At 33.8% G+C, this 22,260-nt stretch overlaps 3 protein-coding genes across 9 annotated transcripts in view; 1 reads left to right on the top strand and 2 right to left on the bottom strand.

Moving 5' to 3' along the window:
- Window positions 1-528: 528 nt before the first annotated feature.
- Window positions 529-21,319, bottom strand: acte1 (actin, epsilon 1). 2 transcript variants are annotated; one of them, XM_058766299.1, is made up of 10 exons: window positions 20,995-21,319; window positions 20,562-20,642; window positions 5,931-6,073; window positions 5,548-5,676; window positions 4,572-4,682; window positions 4,399-4,483; window positions 4,151-4,312; window positions 3,666-3,857; window positions 1,736-1,917; window positions 529-847 (listed from the first exon to the last, which is right to left on the bottom strand). In XM_058766299.1, the coding sequence occupies exons 3-10, from the start codon at window positions 6,057-6,059 to the stop codon at window positions 704-706; spliced, it is 1,134 nt and encodes a 377-aa protein (XP_058622282.1). In that variant the 5' UTR covers window positions 6,060-6,073; window positions 20,562-20,642; window positions 20,995-21,319; the 3' UTR covers window positions 529-703. The 2 variants fall into 2 exon arrangements, with proteins under 2 accessions (XP_058622282.1, XP_058622281.1); XM_058766298.1 differs by lacking the exons at window positions 20,562-20,642; window positions 20,995-21,319 and adding an exon at window positions 7,060-7,128 and having other exon boundaries at window positions 530-847.
- On the bottom strand, window positions 14,590-22,087 carry guca1g (guanylate cyclase activator 1g). Of its 6 annotated transcripts, none has more exons than XM_058766303.1 (6): window positions 22,048-22,087; window positions 20,562-20,642; window positions 17,116-17,319; window positions 16,788-16,937; window positions 16,623-16,713; window positions 14,594-15,632 (listed from the first exon to the last, which is right to left on the bottom strand). In XM_058766303.1, exons 3-6 carry the CDS (start codon window positions 17,311-17,313, stop codon window positions 15,511-15,513), a joined length of 561 nt encoding a protein of 186 aa, XP_058622286.1. In that variant the 5' UTR covers window positions 17,314-17,319; window positions 20,562-20,642; window positions 22,048-22,087; the 3' UTR covers window positions 14,594-15,510. The 6 variants fall into 6 exon arrangements, with proteins under 6 accessions (XP_058622289.1, XP_058622288.1, XP_058622286.1 ...); XM_058766302.1 differs by lacking the exon at window positions 22,048-22,087 and adding an exon at window positions 21,055-21,142; XM_058766304.1 differs by lacking the exon at window positions 22,048-22,087 and adding an exon at window positions 21,030-21,104.
- zgc:101566 (Transmembrane protein 263-B-like) overlaps window positions 21,165-22,260 on the top strand; it is a 29,566-nt gene continuing 28,470 nt past the window's right edge. The window contains exon 1 of the mRNA XM_058766307.1: window positions 21,165-21,324. Coding sequence (XP_058622290.1) covers window positions 21,319-21,324 — 6 coding nt within the window. The 5' untranslated portion in view covers window positions 21,165-21,318. The remainder of the gene's footprint in view (window positions 21,325-22,260) is intronic.

Genomic DNA, 22,260 nt, shown 5'->3' with positions numbered 1-22,260 from the left:
AGGGATTTGAAGAGTATTTAAACAAAGTTCTAAAACAAACTGTTTCCACACTGATTCAATAATAGATGCTACTGCAATAATATTCTTTACCTCCAATATTTTTGCCCTAGATTGGAAGGTTTCAGCTGTGAGACGCAGTGTACTATTCTGTTGCTCAGCCAGAAAGTATCAGCTGCGCCTCTGGCCTACATTAAACTGACCTGTTTTCTTATCGTCATCATATATTTAGGGCTATTGATGATCATAGTAAAACCCTTAGAAGGCAGGATCAAATCTGATTCATTGTTAGATTAAATGGCGTTTTGGTTCAGATGATCAAATAGCATTATAATGTGGTAATAAGCAGGTCTGACGCAAGTTATTTAGTATAATTTCTTAAGCAAGTTAGTACACTGATCTCAAGGGTGTTTGTGGTAATATCACAGCAGCAGTCTGCCATCCGGTGGCCTTGCTGAAGAATGATCTCAAACTTGACAGCTGAGGAACGTACTGTCAATTCGTGGATAAGAAAGTGCTTATATATACAAAGAGAAATTTATTGAAAATATGTAAATGTATTTATTAAACAATTTATTGTGGCTGTAGATGTGAATCCTTGTACAGGGGAACTTGAAACAAACATCCGCAGTACAAACACAAGACGCGACGTGGTGCAAAGGCTAGAAGGAAAGTCCAAGACAGAGGAGAATGACAGAGGAGGGATTTAGAAGCACTTCCTGTGGACAATGGAGGGTCCGGCCTCCTCGTACTCATCTTTGCTGATCCACATCTGCTGGAAAGTGGACAGGGAAGCCAAGATGGAGCCGCCGATCCAGACAGAGTATTTACGCTCAGGAGGGGCAATCATCTGTAGTGGACAAAGGAAAATGTAATTATTATTGACATCACCATTATCAATAATAATAATAAAACAAATGCCGTTGTTGTTGTTATTATTATTATTAAATTATCCATTATGCAGACTGTATAATTATTTTGTGATTTGTAATAATAATCATAAAAAAATAAATAATCCATCATTACAATAATACAATGTATTATTATTACTATTATCATTGTATAATTTTACATTGTATTGAATTATTATTAGTAGTAGTATTATTACATTTTTATTAAAATAGCAACAATATATAATTACAATAATACAAAGTACATTATAAATGTTTTTATTATCAATATAAATATATTCTACTACTACTTCTAATATAACTACTACTACTAATAATAATAATAATTTGTTATTGAAGTATCCATAATGTACATTGTGTTATTACATTGTGATTTAATATAATAATAGAGATTTAAGATTTTCAGATATAAGATTAAATATAATAATATTTTTGTTGTTGTTGTTATGATGATGATGGTGATTATTATTATTATTTTATATCCACAATGCACATAGTATTATTGTTTTGTTCAATTGTTGTAGTCTGATTATTATTAATTTACTATATTGTATCTAGAAATATAACAATAATTAAACATTAATAAATAAAACATATATTTGTATATTGGTCTGCATATCGGACACTTAAAAATAAAAATAATCTGTACCTGTCATAAAATATCATTTAGATTGCAAAACAACTTTGCATAAACATGAAATATTATTAAATATGAATCATAATAAAAATTATTAAAACACTTTTTTTTTCATATTCATTTTTTTTTGTAGTGTAATGATTACTTATTTATTGTGTCAACAACAAAAAAAATTTGTCTTTTACTGTACCTTGATCTTCATGGTGCTGGGAGCCAAAGCTGTGATCTCTTTCTGCATCCTGTCACCGATACCAGGGTACATGGTGGTACCGCCAGACAGTACATTGTTGGCGTACAGATCCTTACGAATGTCAATGTCGCACTTCATAATGCCGTTGTAAGTGGTCTCATGAATACCAGCAGACTCCATACCTACAGACAATGTAATTTAGTTGATGAATGAGACAATACATGAAACATACTTCCATTTAAATACATTACATATGCAGTACCATGCTAATTCACGATTACATAATAGCGCTGATTTCATTAAGGGAAGAACTGCTGGTTAGCCATTGTCCTATCAGCTCCACTGGATAAGGAAACAGTGACTGATGTACAATGTCAAGACTAAGAACCCTGTACACCATAAATAGCCCCTCAGCCTTTGGCCATATACTGAAACACTCCTAATTAGTTCCTGACAAAAGGTGATCCGTCACCATGTCGCCTCTCCTAAAAGTGCACTGTAATGTAAGAAAAAGCTCTAAAAATGCAGTTGGTTGAATTTTTCTCAGTGGGAAACTTGACCGCTTCGCTGTGCCCATGGAAGGTGGGTTTAATTGTGTTGCTGCGCATAGACTGATGTGCAAATGATTGAGAATTATTAATAACATGAATTTTTCATCAATGGGAATGTAGGCTTGGCAATGGCTCAAAAGGGAGAATATATTTTGAGTGTGGGCTTAGTGGTTCAGTGTAGGCCTCATTTCAAAATTGCTAGAAACTTACATGAATAATTGATAAAAAACAAGGCATAATGTAGGGATATTCAAAGCTTGTCTATCATTAAGAAGAAACCCTAAAGAAATGTGAACATGATTCCATGCAAGCCCTCAGAGGCAACACATTATTATTGTTTTCTTGTTATCTCGACATAACAAATGTTTTCTCAAGAGCATGATTATGCCAATAAAATAATTTGTGCCTGACCAGCAAAATAATGAGTAATTTTTTTTTTTTCTTGTGAGAAAACAAGACAGAAATAAATAATTATCGGATTACTTTAGAAATATCTCATATTTTAGATCTAATACTCTAATTAAATAATCATTCAATATATATATATATAAAATAGAATAGCATAATAAAAAAATATTATTTCCTGCTGGAATAATCAAGGAAGTAATAAAATTGTTACTCGTAAATTATTTGTATTTAAAATATTTTAATTATTTTATAAATAATGGTTGAATTCTGATAGGAACATTAATAACTTAGATCCAATTATAAAAGGATAATCCAAAATAAAATTATATATATATATATATATATATATATATATATATATATAATAAAGAGTAACAATTAAATTTTTGTTTTAATTAAGTTATTTTATTTTAAATGTTTTATTATTTTAGAAATATTTACTGGATTCTTATAGGAAGATATATTAATCCTAATCAAACTGAATAAGAATCATCTAATGAAATAAAATAATCGAATCAAATAAGAATTATGTAAAAATAAAAGTAAAATAAACTTTTATTTTAAAGTTTACTATTTGCTCCTGAAAAATAATATTTTACTCGTTTGATTTTTAGTTGGATATTACATAATCTTTATCAGTTGAAATTCATAGGAGAACTACAGGAGTTTTACAATCCTATATAAATGTCTCTACATTCTGATCGATGTAGGCTACTACAGGCCAGGGATATTAGATCCTTCAGGACACATCCCCCTTTAGTGAACTGTATTTTCTAAAATATTTTAGTCTAAGTTATGCTACATATTTTAATCCTATAGCCTACAGAAGTTCCCATTAGGAATCATTCTAATTGTGATATGAATTCCAATAAAATTCTGGACTGACAAGGGAAATAATACAGGACCAAGGAGTACAAGGCGGAGGCGATGAATAATGTACCCATATTCAAATGAACAAATGAGAAACTGACCAATGAAAGAGGGCTGGAAGAGGGTCTCGGGGCAGCGGAACCTCTCGTTACCGATGGTGATGACCTGACCGTCGGGCAACTCGTAGGACTTTTCCAGGGATGAGGAGGAGGCGGCGGTGGCCATCTCATTCTCAAAATCAAGAGCCACGTAGCACAACTTCTCCTTAATGTCACGAACAATCTCCCTCTCGGCTGTAAGAGCGAGTTAGAAGGGAATTAAATGATTTTTAATTATTAAAAAACAGCAGCTGGGTCAATTCACTTTTAATCGCAGATACTAGCTTTGACCAAAAGGTGGTGCTGTTTAGCTAATGGACATTTCATTACAGCGTAAACGATGAAACTAGAAACATTTACGAGACGTATAAAATATTCAAAATGAATCGATATTTTAGATTTAACACACAGTTTATTATATATTAAGGGAGTGTATTAAAATATAACCTTCATATCAAGTAAAAACTGCAGAAAGTGAGGTAAATTACCAGTGGTAACGAACGAGTAGCCTCTCTCAGTCAGAATTTTCATCAGGTAGTCAGTCAGGTCTCTGCCGGCCAAATCCAGTCTCATGATGGCATGTGGAAGGGCGTAACCCTCATATACGGGCACATTGTGGGTCACACCATCACCAGCGTCCAGCACAATACCTGGAGCATATCATAAAAGCATGAAAAACCAAATAGATGCCTTTTAGAGCAGCTACTGTATGATGGGCAATGTAGGCAATGCCAACCTGTGGTACGGCCAGAGGCATACAGTGAGAGGACAGCCTGGATGGCAACGTACATAGCAGGAACGTTGAAGGTCTCAAACATAATCTGAAATACAGATAGAAACCAACATATTTTAATATTATGGACATAATACCATTAATGCCATGATTCTGAAGCCTTCAAAAGGACTTGCCTGGGTCATCTTCTCCCTGTTGGCCTTGGGATTCAGAGGAGCCTCAGTCAGGAGGACGGGATGTTCCTCAGGAGCCACACGGAGCTCATTGTAGAAGGTGTGGTGCCAGATCTGAGAAAAAAAAAAAGCATTTTTCATTATATATGGAAACACTGGTCACATTTACTGTTGTTTGACACATTGTATGGGACTGCATTTGTGCCAAAAGGTCAATTGTCCATATTTACATTCATTCTGTACTTGTTAAGATAAATTAATATAGGCTGATATGTATGTTTATGTCGTCTTGTTCTGTCATCCTCTATGTTATCTAGTTCTGTTGTCCAAAAATTATAGCTTTCTATTTGTGCCAAAAAAAGTGTTGACTCGAATATCTACTGTTAGTGCTATTTGTTTTGGGTCAAAATTGTGGCGTCCTCCTTGTTAATGCTCTCAGTGAATGTTCTGCACCACATTTCACAGATATCCAAACTAATATAATGTTTAATTTTTTTCAAGAATTTGTATTCTCACCATCTTTCTAAAACTCTGAATTTTTGTCAAAACACAAAGATGAAACCTAAGGATAATTTTTATAGATTCGTTCAAGTTTATAGAACAAAAACATAAATGCATCTAAAGATTTTAGAAAACCCATTACTGAAAAAATCTAATATCTGTTTATCTGGAAGTTGCAGAATGTTTATCGAGTGATAACTTACAAAGCATAAAACGGAGCTTTTTGGCACAATTGTAACACCATAGAAATCCATTCATTTAAACTGGAATCCATGCGATTGAGAATTTTGAGTGAAGGTGAAGGGTTTCAACATAACATTTCGCAATGGGTTCAATTTGTTTATGCCTCGTTGACCAACACAAAGTTACTTTGTTTGACTTCTATGTGATTTGTGCTCCATAGATCACTACTGACAATAGACAATGGAATTTCGTGACCACATGTTGCTTCTTAAAAGTGAATAATTGTATGGTCTACCTTCTCCATGTCATCCCAGTTGGTGATGATGCCATGCTCAATGGGGTATTTGAGGGTGAGGATGCCTCTCTTGCTCTGGGCCTCGTCTCCTACATAGCTGTCTTTCTGACCCATACCGACCATGACACCCTAAAGAAAGAGACCATAGTGCAAGCTTTCAGTCACAATCTTTCTACATTTGACATTCACATACTGTAGCACTCACACTCCTTTTCTAGAATTAATGTTTTCTCATTAACATTTGAAGCAAGGATTGATGCTAGAGTATCGCCTTTATGGGTCAAAGGTCAAAGCGTAAGAACTGTGACTTAAGAGGTGTTTTACTGATTGGATCAAAAATAAGACTAAGCCCCAGATTAGGTAAATGAACGTTGTCATCTCACCTGATGGCGGGGTCGGCCCACAATGGAGGGAAACACAGCCCTGGGAGCGTCATCCCCGGCAAAGCCGGCCTTCACCAGACCTGAGCCATTGTCGCACACCAGAGCGGTGGTCTCTTCCTCGTCGCACATGTTTGCTTAGACAGCTGGTGTTTGAACACAAATGGCACGGGGCACAAACACATGGCATGTCCATTAAAAAGCAGAAGGATTTTCTCATGCCTATTAAATACTTGTCTTTGCTTGTTGAATTCATGTAGTACTTGAAGCTAAATGTAAATGATTAATCTTCTGTGCTTAAAAAGAGCTTTTCTGACATCTTCAGTTATGCAGACCTACCCTCCCTACGGCAGACTCACAGTGTGCTATAAATAATGCATATTTTATTATTATTTGATATCTTGAGTTGAGCATAAAAATCTTTAGTTTGTAATATTTTTATAGCGCCGCTTCTGTATTTGAAGTTGTTTTAAAATGCAAAATATAAGCATTTCATTGGTCCACTGTGTACTGTATGTAACAAATAATTCATTAAGTAATTCATTATTAAAAGGATAGTTCACTCAGAATTGGAAATTCTGTGAACACCCTCATGTTGTTCCAAATCTATATGACTTTATTTCTTCTGCGGGAATATGATTTGAAGTGATCTTTACAGTGAAAGTCATTGACTTTCATTATACATCACTGTTCAAAAATTTGGGGTCACAAAGATTTTTGAAATAAGTCTCTTATACACAACCAGGCTGCATTTATTTGATAATAAATACAGTAAAAACATTAGAATTGTAAAAAATTATTACAAATTAAAATAACTGTTTTCTATTTTAATATATTCTAAATAATGGCAAAGCTGAATTTTCAGCAGTCTTTGGTATCACATGATCCTTCAGAAATCATTCTAATATGCTGATTTGTTGACCAAGGGTCAAAGTCTGAATGGTAGTGTATTGATAAAAAGTTCTTCAAAATATCTCCATTTTTGTTCCACTAAGTCATACAGGTTTGGATCAGAATTTTTTAAAATTTGAATGAACTAACATTTCAAATATCCAAAAGCCAAGCTTCGCTACACTATCTGCTGTAGTCCAACAAACTGTTTAAAATAAACCATCCATTGAAGTAGACTCACCCAGGAGAGCTTGCACAAGAGGCCTGGAAAACTTGCTCCCTCAAGAGCGGTAGAAAATAAGAGAGTGAGCGGCCAGTTCACCTGTCCTGTATTTATATAGGAGCCTTGTCACCAGGGCTTCAGAACCTCAAGCCTTTTTAGGACACATTACAACCCTGCATCACTCAAAGGTGGGCCGTCCCATGTGAAGATGGAGTACTGGAACAGGTCTCACAATGCAGACTGTCAAATGACAGTTGAATTTAATATTAGAAGATAATTTATGGCTCTCGAGGACAGTGTGGACTATTGTTGGAAAGAGAGGTGGCCAGTTCACTGGGAGAGAATGGCATCCCAGGGGCCGTTATAAATAAGACGCAGAGCATTGGTCATAATGGACGAATGACCATTTGTCTGTTGTCTGTTATCTGTCAGTTGTGAGGAACTTCTAGCTGGCCTTCAAAGGAAATGCACATTGCCGCCCCATATGGGTGTGGACATCACAACCAAAGCCTACCAAATGAGGAATGATTTTCAGCGCCTCTTCCCGAAAGAAAATCACGGCCTCTAGGAAATTGACAATGTGCCACACTCTGTGATGTTTGTAGGGCTGTTGTATGTGTGGGTGGTCTAATAATTACATGGACGTAAAAGCCACTTGATTGCATAGTGTCAAGAGAATGGCATTGTGCTGCTAACAATGACACGTGGCACGTTCAACAAGTACGTTCAATGACTTTTTTTTATCACCACAAGTCCTGTCTTTTACATTGTGAGAACTCTTAGACATGTTTGATACCCCATCATCTAACATACAATTAACCTACTGTAGCATAAAAAAGAACAAGTTTGAATAACATCAAATAGTGATGTCTTGACCTTCCTAACTGTTTCTAACAATTCCTAGAAAACATCATTTAAGTTTTAATCAATGGTAAAAATGTCTTTCACTTATAAACTTATTTTAATGACCAATAATATTACATAAAATAAGCTATATATATTACATTTAGCAGATTTTAAGCAATGCAACCTTGCTGCTCAGTGTTGTTACTGTTAACAATAACTTTTAATAATTGAAATACAGCCAAAATAAAATAAAATATAAATATAAGATATAAAAACTTAAACCTGAATTATAAATGAGAAATGAAATAAGTAATTGAAATAAGTTCTAAAATTACTAAAACAATTACTTAATTTTAAAATGTATCAAGAAACAAACTAAAGAAAATGACAAAAGCACATAAATTACTCAAATTTAAAACAAAAATATATGCTAATTCAAAATATGAATAAATATTATAATAGTACACAAATAATAATAAAACAACACTGCTGTGTTAAAATGACAGCCAACAATAACATTATTTGGTGGGAAGACAAATAAATACTGTAATTTCATTCCATTTTCTCAGTAGCCTTCAACCCTGTTACCTTCAATATATGTCTATTGTAAACTACAAACCAACATTTGGTCCAAATTTGCAAGCGCCTGTTGAGTAATCGCAAATTTAGGTAAAATTTTAGATAAATCTAAAAACATTGTAACATAGCTTTCCCTTTTTCAAGCATATACACTCCAAAAAATGCTTTTCTTACTTAGATTTTTTTTTTTTTATCTTGCTTCCAGCCAAAATAATCTAAAAATTCTTAAATCAAGAAGGATTTTCTAGACAAGTAAAAATTATTTCAAACAGAAAACAAGATTATTTTGCTTACCCCATTGGCAGATTATTTAGCTTGTTTCGAGCAAAAACTCACTTAATTTTCACTTGTTTTTGCTGAAAACAAGACAATAATTTTTACTTGTCTAGAAAATCCTTCTTGATTTAAGAATTTTTAGATATTTTGGCTGGAAGCAAGATAAAAAATCTAAGTAAGAAAAGCTTTTATTGCAGTGTATTTGGTATGTGTGTGTGTGTGTGTGTGTGTGTGTATGTACTTACAAACAATACATACATATACAAAAACCAGTTTTGTAACCTAGTCTAGGATAGTGCTACATAGTAAATATCTTTCTTATGCCAAAATGGCTTTTACTCAAGGTTATAGCAATAACACAGTAACTGGTTGACTAGTATTGAGTCTTAAGGTCAAATGTTAGTCAAAGTTTACATTTTCAAGGGCAGCTGGCCATTTGCATTCTTCAACTCACACAGAGATAATCCACAATCTCCCTCGTTTGACTCTCCAGAGGCCTACATTTTGGCAACATGTCAGTTGGAGGCCATCCAGTAACATACAAAAGCGACGGCCTGCCACCTGGCCTTACATTCTGTTAATGACACACTGACAGACCCACCAGCATTGACTGTAGATGGTAAAGAGCCACTCTCTCTCTCTCTCTTACACACACACACTTGCTCATGTTGTTTTTATCACTGTTACCAATTTCTCTTATTTCAGGTTAAACGGTTATGCTGTGTCAACAGCATCAATGGCATGCCAATGAAATCGCAGAAACCCACAATGCTTGCCTTATAGACTTCCATTGTAAGTACACTGTACAGTATGCATTTTCTGTTTGTTTTACACAGTAAAGCTACACTTTTAACCTGAAATATTCATTTACATACTGACCGGAGCTTATGATTAGAATATAGTGCAGCATATAGTATGTGCTGTCTATTTTTATCACAATGTGAAACAGTACACATTATGAATTGATAAATTATTAAATTAAATATATTATGTGAGGAATAAAAAAAATGTAAAACAAGGTAGGTAGGTAGGTAGATGGACAGATAGATAGATCTAATTACTTCTGGCCCCCATCCCACTGAAAATGGAAGGTCAAGTGGAGCACATTGAATTGTGGGATATTGCATTCCATGAAGCACACTCTGTTGCATACTGCTCATGTTGGCAAATGTCATCCAGATATTGTTTTTTCTATTTTACACATAATTGCATATTGTCCACAGTACCACACACTACATATATAGTAAGAATAGCAGTATGCTACTCTAAACATAGTAACTGTATACAGTACATAAACTCTGACCATTATGTAGTTCTTCTGTTTCCTTTAGTCCAAATGGCCCTGAAGGGACAACAGTAGACTGCAAGAATGTTTGTACATGTGTTTGTAGCCAAACAAATGTACAAGCACACCAACAGCAAGATAAATATAAAGACTCTCGCTGCAGGACTGCATGCAATATTTAACAGTAAAAAAATGACTGCTGCTGCTGCTGATAAAAATGCTGTGTGTTCCCAAATGATTGACACTTTATGTTAGAGCCGTCATACCTGTCATCACATTAGAGCTACAGCCTTCCCAGCAACAGTGGCACATACTTTACACATTCACATGCACACATATATGGTTACAATAAAAGGTTTCGTCAATCCTAGATAACATTTGAAGGCAAATTTGACCCCAAAGTAAAGCCACACACTTGTGTTCATGCATACAGGAGGATCAGCTCCTGCCAGGGTTTCTCTAGTGAATAAAAACAAACATTGTTTTATAGTGGTTCCACATTGAAGCGCTTCTGTCACTGGTGGATCATGTGACTGCAGTCCTCTGCTCTTCTGCTGCCACTGCCTCTGTCTCATAGCTGAAATTCCTCCTCACTAAACATAGATGCATCCATTCATAATGCCATAATGGTTCATTTTGGGATACAGACCAGGAACGAGTTTCACAATGTTATCTTCAAAAAATATTTTTTCCTTCATAAGTCACTGTTCATAGCTCAGAAGACTCAGGTGAGTTCTCAGACATGCATCGGAGTTCCTTATGAGAAATGAAAAGAAATAAGACAATCTCTGACCTACTGTAAGACATTAGAGCAAACTGGAAGAAAAATATTGAAGTTCAAATCAATGATGTTTGATTGCACAAATCAAAACACTTTTTTGCCATTGTTGAAAGCTCTTCTATATAATAGTAAGAAACAAGATGACAGAGATATTAATAAATGCATAAACTATTAAACAACCTGATAACCTGGAACACAAAGATAATAAATAGAAAGTACAATAAAATATAATATAAATGTGACTAATATAAAGTACAGACACTGTTAATATATATACTGTATATATATATATATATATATATATTGTTGAATATGAATTAATATATGCAAAATACTAATAAGAAAAGTCATTTAAAAAAGATTATGCATTAACATATAAACCTGATGACCTGGTATATAAATATAAAAAATACTAGTAAAAATAAATATTACATATATAAAATAAATACAAATTAAACAATGTATTTTGTAAAACGTATATTTTTCATGCACTTGTTCGTTATGTTTTGTTGAATATTAAGAATGTCTGTGCTTCAGGTCTCTGCACAGCATTTATTTTTCTTTTCCAGTGTGTTTTATTGGTGCACAGCGTTTAGCATCTTCCTGGTGACTGGGAGAACTATGGAGAATTTTAATGTGCTTGTTATGGAGGGCCAGGAAGCCACATGAATTTTGAATAAACTGCCAGGAACTGCTTCAGAAGGCTGTTAAAAAGATATGTTACAACAGATCTGTTTCAAGCTCTTTGATGCAACAGAAATGCTTTTGAAATTAGATTAAAATTAATTTAATCCTTCAGGAATATCAAACCCCGGTGAGTTTACAGAAAATGAGGTACAACAAGCTACAGTTGTTTTGAAGTGATTTAGTTACATGTAGATTGCTGAAGGGAAAACTGGAAAACTAGGACAAAACACAGCCAGACCACTGGGGCATTGGGGCATGTTTTTCTGTGTCCATGTTTAGGTCATTACAATATGTAATATCTTTACACGAGGACAATAAACCACATCTTAAATGTGCAAAACCACAAAATCCTTCACAGGTCAAAAGTTCACCTCCATTAAAATGTTATGATTTCTATTAGAAATAGCAACAAATCACCTCTAAAAATAGAAATGAATTTCCTGTAGTAGATATTAAGAGGAACTAATTTATTTATGTATGAAGTTATATGATTAAAAAATATATATAAAATCGATACAAAATAGGACCAGAAAATTAGATAGTCCTCTGATAGATAGATAGATGGATAGATAGATAAGACAGATAGATAGATAGATAGATAGATAGATAGATAGATAGATAGATAGATAGATAGATAGATAGATAGATAGATAGATAGATAGATACAGTGGTGTGAAAAAGTGTTGGCCCCCTTCCTGATTTTTTTTTTTTTGCATTTTTGTCACACTTTAATGTTTCAGATCATCAAACTAATTTAAATATTAATAAAATATAACACAGGTAAACACAAAATGCAGTTTTTAAATGAAGTTTTTTATTATGAAGAGAAAACAAAATCCAAACCCACACGGCCCTGTGTGAAAAAGTAATTGCCCCCTAAACCTAATAACTGGTTGTGCCACCCTTTGCAGCAACAACTGCAATCAAGCATTTGCGCTAACTGGAAATGAATCTTTCACATCGCTGTGGAGGAATTTTGGCCCACTCTTCTTCGCAGAATTGTTTTAATTCAGCCACATTGGAGGGTTTCAAGCATGAATGGACTGTTTAAGGTCATGCCACAGCATTTCAATTGGATTTAAGTCCAGACTTTGATTTGGCCACTCCAAAACCTTAATTTTGTTTTTCTTGAGACATTCAGAATCATTGTCCTGCTGCATAACCCAAGTGCGCTTGAGGTCACAAACTGATGGCCGGACATTCTCCTTCAGGATTTTCTGATAGAGTGCAGAATTCATGGTTCCATCAATTATGGCAAGTCATCCAGGTTCTGAAGCTGCAAAGCAGCCTCAGACCATCACACTACCACCACCATGTTTGACTGTTGGTATGATGTTCTTTTTATGAAATGCTGTGTAGGTTTTACTCCAGATGTAACGGGACACACACCTTCCAAAAAGTTCAACTTTTATCGCATCAGTCCACAGAATATTTTCCCAAAAGTCTTGGGGATAATCAAGATATTTTTTGGCAAATGTGAGACGAGCCTTTGTGTTCTTTTTGGTCAGCAATGGCTTTTGCCTTGGAACTCTCCCATGGATGCTGTTTTTGCCCAGTCTCTTTCTTATTGTTGAATCATGAACCCTGACCTTAATTGAGGCAAGTGAGGCCTGCAGTTCTTTAGATGTTGTTCTGGGTTCTTTTATGACCTCCTGGATGAGTTGTCTTTGTACTCTTGGAGTAATGTTGGTAGGCCGGCCACTCCTGGGAAGGTTCACCACTGTTCCAAGTTTTCTCCTTTTGTGGATAATGGCTCTGACCATGGTTTGCTGGAGTCCCAAAGCCTTAGAAATGGCTTTATAACCCTTTCCAGACTGATACATGTCAACTATTTTGTTTCTCATCTGTTTATGAATTTCTTAAGATCGCAGAATGATGTGTTGCTCTTTAAGCATGCTTCACTTTGTCAGACAGGTTCTATTTAAGTGATTTCTTGATTCAGTAATCAGGCCTGGGTTTGGCTAGTGAAATTTAACTGAGCTTTCTAAAATAATGTGGTTAATCACAGTTCTTTCATGATTTAATAGGAGGGGGCAATTAATTTTTCACGCAGGGCCAAGTAGGTTTAGACAGCCTTTTCCCTTAATAAATGAAATCATCATTTAAAAACTGCATTTTGTATTTACTTGCATTATCTTTGTGTAATATTAAAATTTGTTTGATGATCTGAATCTTTTAAGTGTGACAAATATGCAAAAAAATAAAAAATCAGGAAGGGGGCCAACACTTTTTCAGATAGATAGATAGACTCACCATGTTGAGTGTGTTAACTGTTCATCACAGAGAAATCGTGTAAGGAAAAGTAAAAGTAAATGAATAAATTAATTTGAGGAAAGATGATTTATGATGGGGTTAATAGTGGTTCGGCCAAAGGATGAGCTCCATTTAGGCTTAAGGGTAAAAAAAAACATTGTTTGAATTATGTCACTGTTAAGAATAGTTCATTGCTAAGCACCATCTGTGAACACATCACATACTGGGAGGCACCATGCTGGAGTAAATCTGTCTTCCAATTCAGGTCAATAAATCATAGAAAAATACAGTTTATTTCTGTACATAAATGATGCTGCACATGCATGAGTGGCCTGTGTGTCACATGTCCTGTAAACTTGGCATATGTGAACTCATACAGACATGAATAATAAATGCGCTTCAGGCTCCAGGCTGGGTTTCCAGTGGAATCTTTTGATTGCTGCACACACTGTAGATTCTACAACAACACTGTATAATAAACTGTGGCATTCAAGCATTTTGTTCCTACATTCGACAAGATGAGCATTATGTTGAGTCGCTCAAAATATGCACAAGTCTTTTGCACTTCGAATAAGTCGTTTATGACATTTACCTGATAAAAGAACAATTTAAGGCGTCTACATGACCTTACATGCTGTCGGGAACAATCGGAGGAAGATCCTCAATGTAAAAGCGCTCATTGTTTATAATATCACAGAATTAGACAACACTTATTTGCATATTTGTTTATATGCTGGACATTGGGATGTACAGTTGAAAGCATTTTACATTGAAAACACACACAGCACCTTTAAGATATATATACACCTTTTATATATATATATATATATATATATATATATATATATATATATATACACACACACACACACACACACACACACACTGTATATACAGTATATAAAAGGAAGAATCTTCCATAGGCATTAAAAGTTGTAAGTTATTAGTTAAACAGACAAACAAACAAACAAACAAACAAACATATAAAGTACACATTGTATATGAAATTTTCGCCACTAATAATTTTATATAATAATTCATTTTAATACTGTATTATGTCACAATCAGTTTGTATTTTATTTTATTTAATTATAAATTATTATGATAATAAAATTATTATAATAAATATGAATATAATCTGATTATAGCATAATTGTGAGAAAAAGAACATTGTTTCTTACATAAAAATGAATTGGGTTAAATAGTAAAATTACAGATGTATGAACAAATGAATAATTTAGACACACTGTATATTTTATTGGTATAAAATAATCACCACTGTAATAATACTGTGAAGACAATTAAATAATATATAAAAATAAATGTTGATAATTATATTAATTTATGTAACATAATATTACAAGGCCTGCATAGGCCTGAATAGTCTATGAAATAAATAATAATACAAAAAAACCGCTTCTTACATACAAAGGATACAAATTGGTTAAATAGTAAAGCTGACTGCAGACCATAATTATAGTTCCCTCTATAAACATATGATTCATGCTTTTAATGTCATTTTTGGGTAATTAAATATCAGTATCAGCACCACACCAAGAAGAAAATGTGAGCCGCTTTTACATCTGCAGACTGGTTGAACATCAAGTGCTCAGTGTATGACGAGGCACGTACTTGCTCATGACAGAAGGCAAATATTTTCTGACCTCCATACCAGGTCTCTACCGTTTGCAGCCTCCAACATTTGAAGGATTGTAAAAGGTCATGCAGGTTTTGGCCCATGGGCCTTGACCTTATTGAAAACTCATGTTTTTTTCCCCCAGTTTTCCCTGAACCAGCCCCGTGCGTTAGTGTCCAGTTTTAAGAGGTCCATAATCCAGGCATCTTTTTGTGCCCCTTCCATGAACTCTGACAGTGATATTTGACCTGTGAATGAAGAGGAAGAGGAAGAGGAAGAGAAAGAGTCTTTAATGAATCCCTGCATCAACCCCAGCCCTCTCTCTCTCTCTCTCTCTCTCTCTCTGACCACCGACAGGCTTAATTTAGCAACAGTCTAAGCCTACACATATTTAGGCTGCCACACATGGGATTATTATATAAGGCTGTTTACTTATCGATGTGGTCCTGTGGATTTTTAGAAAGTAAACATCCTTTTGACACACCCATAAGTTTATTTACTTAGTCTATCAGTGTCCAAAAGAGTATCTAATATCTACATAAATTACAGGATATTTCAGACATTTTTCTAAAGCAACAAATATAATTTCTAAGTGCAGTCAAACGATTAATCACATCCAAAATAAGTTTTTCTTTACATACATAATATATGTGTGTGCTGTATATATTTATTATGTATATATAAATACAAACACATGCATGTATACATTTAAGAAAAATGTTATGTTTATATATTAATTATATTTATATATATAATATAAAATATAAGAATATAAATATATAAATGTATATGCATGTAAATATTTCCAAAATATATGCTGTATGTGAGTGTATGTATATATACATAATAAATATACACAGTGCACACACATATATTATGTAAACAAAAACTTTTATTTTGGATGCGATTAATCGCAATTAATTGTTTGACAGCACTAATACACATGCACACACACACATATGCAAATAAATTATTTTAGTTTATTATAAAATAATATATACACACATACATATATTAAAAAAATGTATTATTTTATAATTAAATTGGACTATTTCCAATTAATGTGACCTTCATTTAAGCAAATAAAACCAACCATGGGACATTATGAATGTGTTGTTCAATGTATACTTTTGGCATGATAATAGCTGTTTACCCCAAGATAGTACATGTTTTGGTCTTTTGGTCTATGGTCTCAAATAAATAACTATTTATTTGAGAAAGGAAAAAGAGGCACTTACCATCTTTGTTTTCATCCAAAAGTTCGAATATCCTATCGCAAATGGCGCTGGGTGTCATGTTGATGTGGCTTTTCTTAAGTTGGCAAATTACCTAGAGGCAAAAAAGTGAGAAACCCATTAGAAGAGAATGGGAATGAGAATGGTGAGTCTCAAGACCACTCTTACCTTTATAACACGTTTGACTTCTTGTCTGTCCAACTTTCCATTGTCATCTCTGTCGTAGACTTTAAAAGACCATTTCAGTCTGTCCTCCAGTTTTCCTCTGAGAACCAGGTGGACGGCCGCTACAAATTCCATAAAGTCTATAACATCATCCTGCAAATAGACACGAATGATTTCCATCTGATCACACATGCAAATAATCACAGATTATGCATACAAATTGCTGCTTTGCAATCAGCACTCAAATTTTAAGGAAATGAGAAACTTGAATTTTTACATTTTTAAATAAGTTATGTAAAAAATAATTGACCTTTTCAACTCTTACACTTACTCTGTTTGTGTCAATAGATTTGAAGAGGGTTTCCATGTACAAAGCCTCATCTTCTGATGTGCTCTGAACTCCGAAGATCTTGCGGAATTCATGAAGATGCAGGGCTCCACTTGGGCACTCTCTCATGAATTTGGTATAAAGAGGCTGGATGTCTGCTAGCTCCACTTCCATATCTTCATCGCTTTGAATTTGACCCATCTCTGTCTAAAACTCACAATGTTGATCGTATGAAAATGGCCACGATAACTGAGGTGAACGTGCTGTGCTGCATTCTCCTCACAAGTAAACTGATGTAATCCACTTACAACTAGAAACGTGTTGTCTTACTATGAACACACTGGTATTTTTAGAAGGTCTAAATCTCATTTGCTCTTTGATCTGACGTGCAGAATATTCACGGTGAAACTTCATGATCTAATAAATGATAACTCTAATATGAACTTACCTGTTAGAGAACGATGAGTCATGTCTCAAACTTTTTATTAATTAGGCCATATTATAGTGAGATGAGGTCTTGTTAAAATAATATAAATGAATAAATAATATATACATAATCTATGTGCATGTATATGTTCTTAATAAATAAATAAATGTTAAAGAAATACTCCAAATATTTTTATATTATATTATATTATAAATTACAAAGTACAACAAATACTATCATGGTGTAAAAATAATTTTTATATTATATATTATAATATACATTATATATATTTTATATTATATTAAATACTTTTTCATATTATATTATATTATATTATATTATATTATATTATATTATATTATATTATATTATATTAATACTATCACTTGAATAATACTTACTTTTTGTTGCATTATATAATTTGATTTTGGAGTGAGATATATGACCCATACATGTTTTAACATTCTTTGTGAGATTCGCCCATCTATATCCAGACACAGCATTGAAACTTTCATGTACTTCTGTCTAGTTGGCAGAAGGGGTGTGCAATACTGACAAAAAATAATATCTGGATATTTTCTGGGATTTTATCGATAACGATAATCAGATGATATTTTGCTGAGTGTGTTATTGTGCTGGTATCTTAAGGACTGCCGTGGACAGCTGACTCCTAAAGTTTTTGATATTCTTCATATTCTGTGTGGTGGTCAGTTCACACTGATAGAAATTAATCGTTTAAACAGATTTTTACATTTTATAGGCATTTTTACCTTTATAAAGCCATTTTTTCTAAAAGTGTCCATTATCTTTTGAGTCACATTCTTACATTTAATCAGCGAATTAGAATAATAAGACATTTGGGCTGTTACCAAGCAAATGAAATCAACAAGCTGCATCTGAAGTGGCATTTAGATGCATTTACATACAGTTTAATGCAGGACAGGAACGCATTTAACCTGCAATTACAAATGCATAAATAATGTTTTGATATATTAAACATAAAACGTTAAATACTTATATTTGAAATGATTTAAAACATGAAAAAAAAGTAGACATGTGAAACTAAAACCGCCAATAGGTGGCAGCAAATAACTGTTAATAAGTGAGTCTTTGCGATCGAACCGAATCATTTTAATTGGTTCAATCATTCAGAAACGAAACACCATGTTGCTCAGAGACTCAAAACAGTGCTGTGGCTGTGTTTGGAATGATTTTAGGCAATATGGTGTCTAACGCAAGTCTTTTTAACTTCTTGTTTATTGAGCTGTTGTAAAAAAATCGATATATCACATTTGTAATCATGGTAATTTTTGGAGTAAAACGGCACTCTTCGTGTGAAATTGATTAACTATATGAAGTGGTATAAATATAGACATTTTCTGCCCCATGTCTTGAATTTGTGATCATTCTAAATGCATTTTATTAGACTGAATCATGCAGTGAAAGAACGCACTATTAATGCGTGCGCACACTAGTCTTAGACTTCCAAGAAATGTACGTGTGCACTCTGTAGGGGCGTTTTGAATGGCTTTTGCAAAATACTCGATATTTTCAAATCGCACATAGTTAAAACAGCAATTAAGATATTATCGCAGACGATATATATATCGCACACCCCTAGTTGGCAGCACACAAAAAATTTAAAAATAAATCAAGCTAACACCTCTCAGCCTCTTGTCTGAGTCTCTCTAAATGATTCATTCATTCTTTTAGATGATTGATTATTCATGAGTCATAGTTGATTAGATCAGCGGGCCAACATTCTCAATTACACTGGTGTCAGAAAATGTCTTGCGTGACTAGTTAAGTTAAGCCCTATCCTCCTGTCACTGCACACTTCTAGATTGCCTTTCTGTAAAACATATGGTTTCATTCGGGGGTTTAAAGGGCCAAACCATTCTCAGTTTTACCTTTCCTCTAGTTGTCCTAACAGGACCTTTTAACTAGAGTGGCCTAGAAATACACCCTTTAACAGGTTAAGCTGAGTATTTCAGTTCATAGCTGCAGTCAGACAAGACGAAGGAAATTTGAAGTCATGTTAACATCACTGTTGACATCATGAATAAATTATTAGGATAAGGTCATTTTAAATACTTGACCTGCAAAGAATATGCATACTTGTATGTATGTAAATAAATAGTTTAAATAATAAAATAAATAATCAGCATAATTGCATGAACAAAAAAGAATTCCAATCAATAGAGAAAGAGAGAGAAATTTGTGTTTTACATTGACTTTGCTGCTGATGTCATGAATAGATAAAAAATTACTTTAAATATTTGACCTACATAGAATACGCATTATTGTAAATAAATAAATAGTTCAAAATAAATAAATAATCTGCATAACCGCAAGAATGAAGAGAGAGAGAGAGAGAGAGAAAGAGTGAGAAATAAATGGATGAATTTTATATTGACTGTACTGTTTATGTCATGAATAATTAATCAATTATTAGGAATAGGATGCCTATAAATAAATACCTTATGCCATATGGAAATAGTAGCATTATAGTTTAATATTTGCTTAAAGAGGTCAACAAATACTTCAAATATAATATCATTAAGAAAAAAACAAGAAAGATATCATTTTTAATATTTGGAAAAATATACCATATGGTAAGAATAGCATTACAATTTATTATTTGTTAAATAGGTCAACAAAGACTTCAAATATAGTAGCATTAAGGGGGAAAAAAGCTAGAAAAATATCATTTTTAATGACTGGAAAAATATGCCATATGGTAAGAGTAGCATTATAATTTAATATTTGCTAAACAGGTCAAGTCCATTCATGCCCTCTTTCCACAACATTTCTGAACACCGTTTTAACAGCAAAGCTTAATGCCTTGTCCAGTGAACTCTGGCCTAAATGCAGAATCACATCAATTTTACTTCCGGCCAATAAAACCTAAATCCACCCCCGTTTCACCTCTAGTCTTCTTTTGATGAGCTGATATATTATTTAGCAGCATGTAAGAGATAGTTTGTCAGGACAGACAGTGGAGACATGAAAGGTTTCTCACCTTTTCTCAGCTGTCATTAATGTCAGTGTAATCCTCCGGTCTGAATCAGCACAATATCCCACATCCTCACAAAACACAGGACTGTAGGCAAACATATGTATAAACCATAGATAAAAGTGTAGCTAATATAACCAAAGTAAATAAAAAATGACACTAATCTTTTATAAATCTGAACATACAGTATGTGTCCCCTTACATATCTTTTTTTTTTACCCAGATGAAACTTACAAAACTAAACAAAACAAAGCTTTAAACCATAAAAAAACGTTCACATTCACGTAAACACCGTATAATTTGCTCTGTTTTTGCAGTTTTGTAATCATGCGAATACAAGCAGGCCTAAAGTTTGATTTTGAGAAAACCAAAAAAATTCCAAACATGGAACACAAATATATCATAGAATTCTGGTTCATCCAAGAAAGAAAAATCACACCTAAAAATGTTGTTTTAGTCCCTAATGAAACGCACGCTGTGGTTAATTCTGTCAAAATACCGTAGTAAGTGCAGTACTTCAACAGTCAGCGTCGGTGAGCATAATTAACGCGCTGCTGCCCCCTATCGACCAACAGCTAACAGACTCCCCAAATTCCGTAAACATCCCGACGTCACTTCCGCTTACATTCGCATGAAAAACATAGCAAACGCTGAAATTTATTTCGTATTAAGCGCTATTTCCAGTCTGTAGTCTTGTGCGTCCATCAGTATTGAATTGCAGAGACGCGCTTTCTAAAGCACGGCTGTATCAATAGCCTCAGTAATGAAGGTGAGTGGATTTGGTTTGTTTTGCGTGACAGTATAAAGCCAAACCTGTTCTTACCTGATTCTGCACGGACACAAACTGTTGCATATTTATATTTACATACGGGCCTTTTTGATACGGTGCCATTAAATGCGGTTTCGTCGGATGGATGTTGTGTTATCTCGCTCTGATACATAGATGTTTTGGCTGTAATAAAACCCTAAACGGGGCAGCTGACATTAACTCGATGCCTAGATATAATATTACATCAGCATGATAGTGCAAAATACACTGTATAAGCTGTGCAATTTTACTTTTATTTGTTTTTGTAGCCATAAAGTGTCTGATTTTAGCTGTATCGGAGGGTGTAAAGGGAAGAGATGATGATTATTATTGTAGTAATTGGGTCATTCTTACTATGCAGTGGCTTTTGCTCTCTATAACTTCGCAGAAAGAAGTAAGTTTTGTTTGCGAGATGTATTCATATAAATTCGCATAACGTTAGCAGACTTTCATAAATGTGTCATGGTGAAGCCCAGACATCTTATTTTAATCAATTACAGCTTGATTTGACAAGATGCAAATAAAAATCAAATGGTTTAGTGAGGGATTGACAGATTAAATTACGTGAGGGTGTCGACTTGAAATTAATTTTTTATATTTGATGCATGATGGGATGTTTTAAAGTGGAAACACCCAACGAATACTACAAAACATCACTGAAATATCAAATCCATTGCTACTTACTCATGCTTATGCTGCTGTTTTCCCACCAAAATGATGTCACTTCCTGCAAGATGTTGTCATTAGTACTTGTTTATCAACTTGAATCAGTGTCACATTAGTTCAAATGGAGGTATGATTGTGTGTAATTCATGTTGTAGAAGTATTATGTCTACTAAAAATAACTAATATGATAATGTAATGTAAAATTAATTATTATGCAAACAAATATAAATG

This window comes from Onychostoma macrolepis, chromosome 25 (genome assembly GCF_012432095.1).
Source record: "Onychostoma macrolepis isolate SWU-2019 chromosome 25, ASM1243209v1, whole genome shotgun sequence".
Taxonomy (NCBI): domain Eukaryota; kingdom Metazoa; phylum Chordata; class Actinopteri; order Cypriniformes; family Cyprinidae; genus Onychostoma; species Onychostoma macrolepis.
This window is presented reverse-complemented; position numbering and strand designations above follow the sequence as displayed.

Bases quoted from the DNA above. Each gene is read 5' to 3' on its own strand.
- acte1 (XM_058766299.1), bottom strand. From the start codon at position 6,059: ATGTGCGACGAGGAAGAGACCACCGCTCTGGTGTGCGACAATGGCTCA. The intron at 5,677-5,930 runs GTGAGATGACAA...CTCTTTCTTTAG, and splicing joins TGGGCCGACCCCGCCATCAG to GGTGTCATGGTCGGTATGGG. The intron at 4,484-4,571 runs GCAAGTCCTTTT...TCTGTATTTCAG, and splicing joins ACAGGGAGAAGATGACCCAG to ATTATGTTTGAGACCTTCAA.
- guca1g (XM_058766303.1), bottom strand. From the start codon at position 17,313: ATGGGTCAAATTCAAAGCGATGAAGATATGGAAGTGGAGCTAGCAGAC. The intron at 16,714-16,787 runs GTAAGAGTGGTC...TTTTGCCTCTAG, and splicing joins AAGTCAAACGTGTTATAAAG to GTAATTTGCCAACTTAAGAA. The intron at 15,633-16,622 runs GTAAGTGCCTCT...CTTCATTCACAG, and splicing joins TTTGGATGAAAACAAAGATG to GTCAAATATCACTGTCAGAG.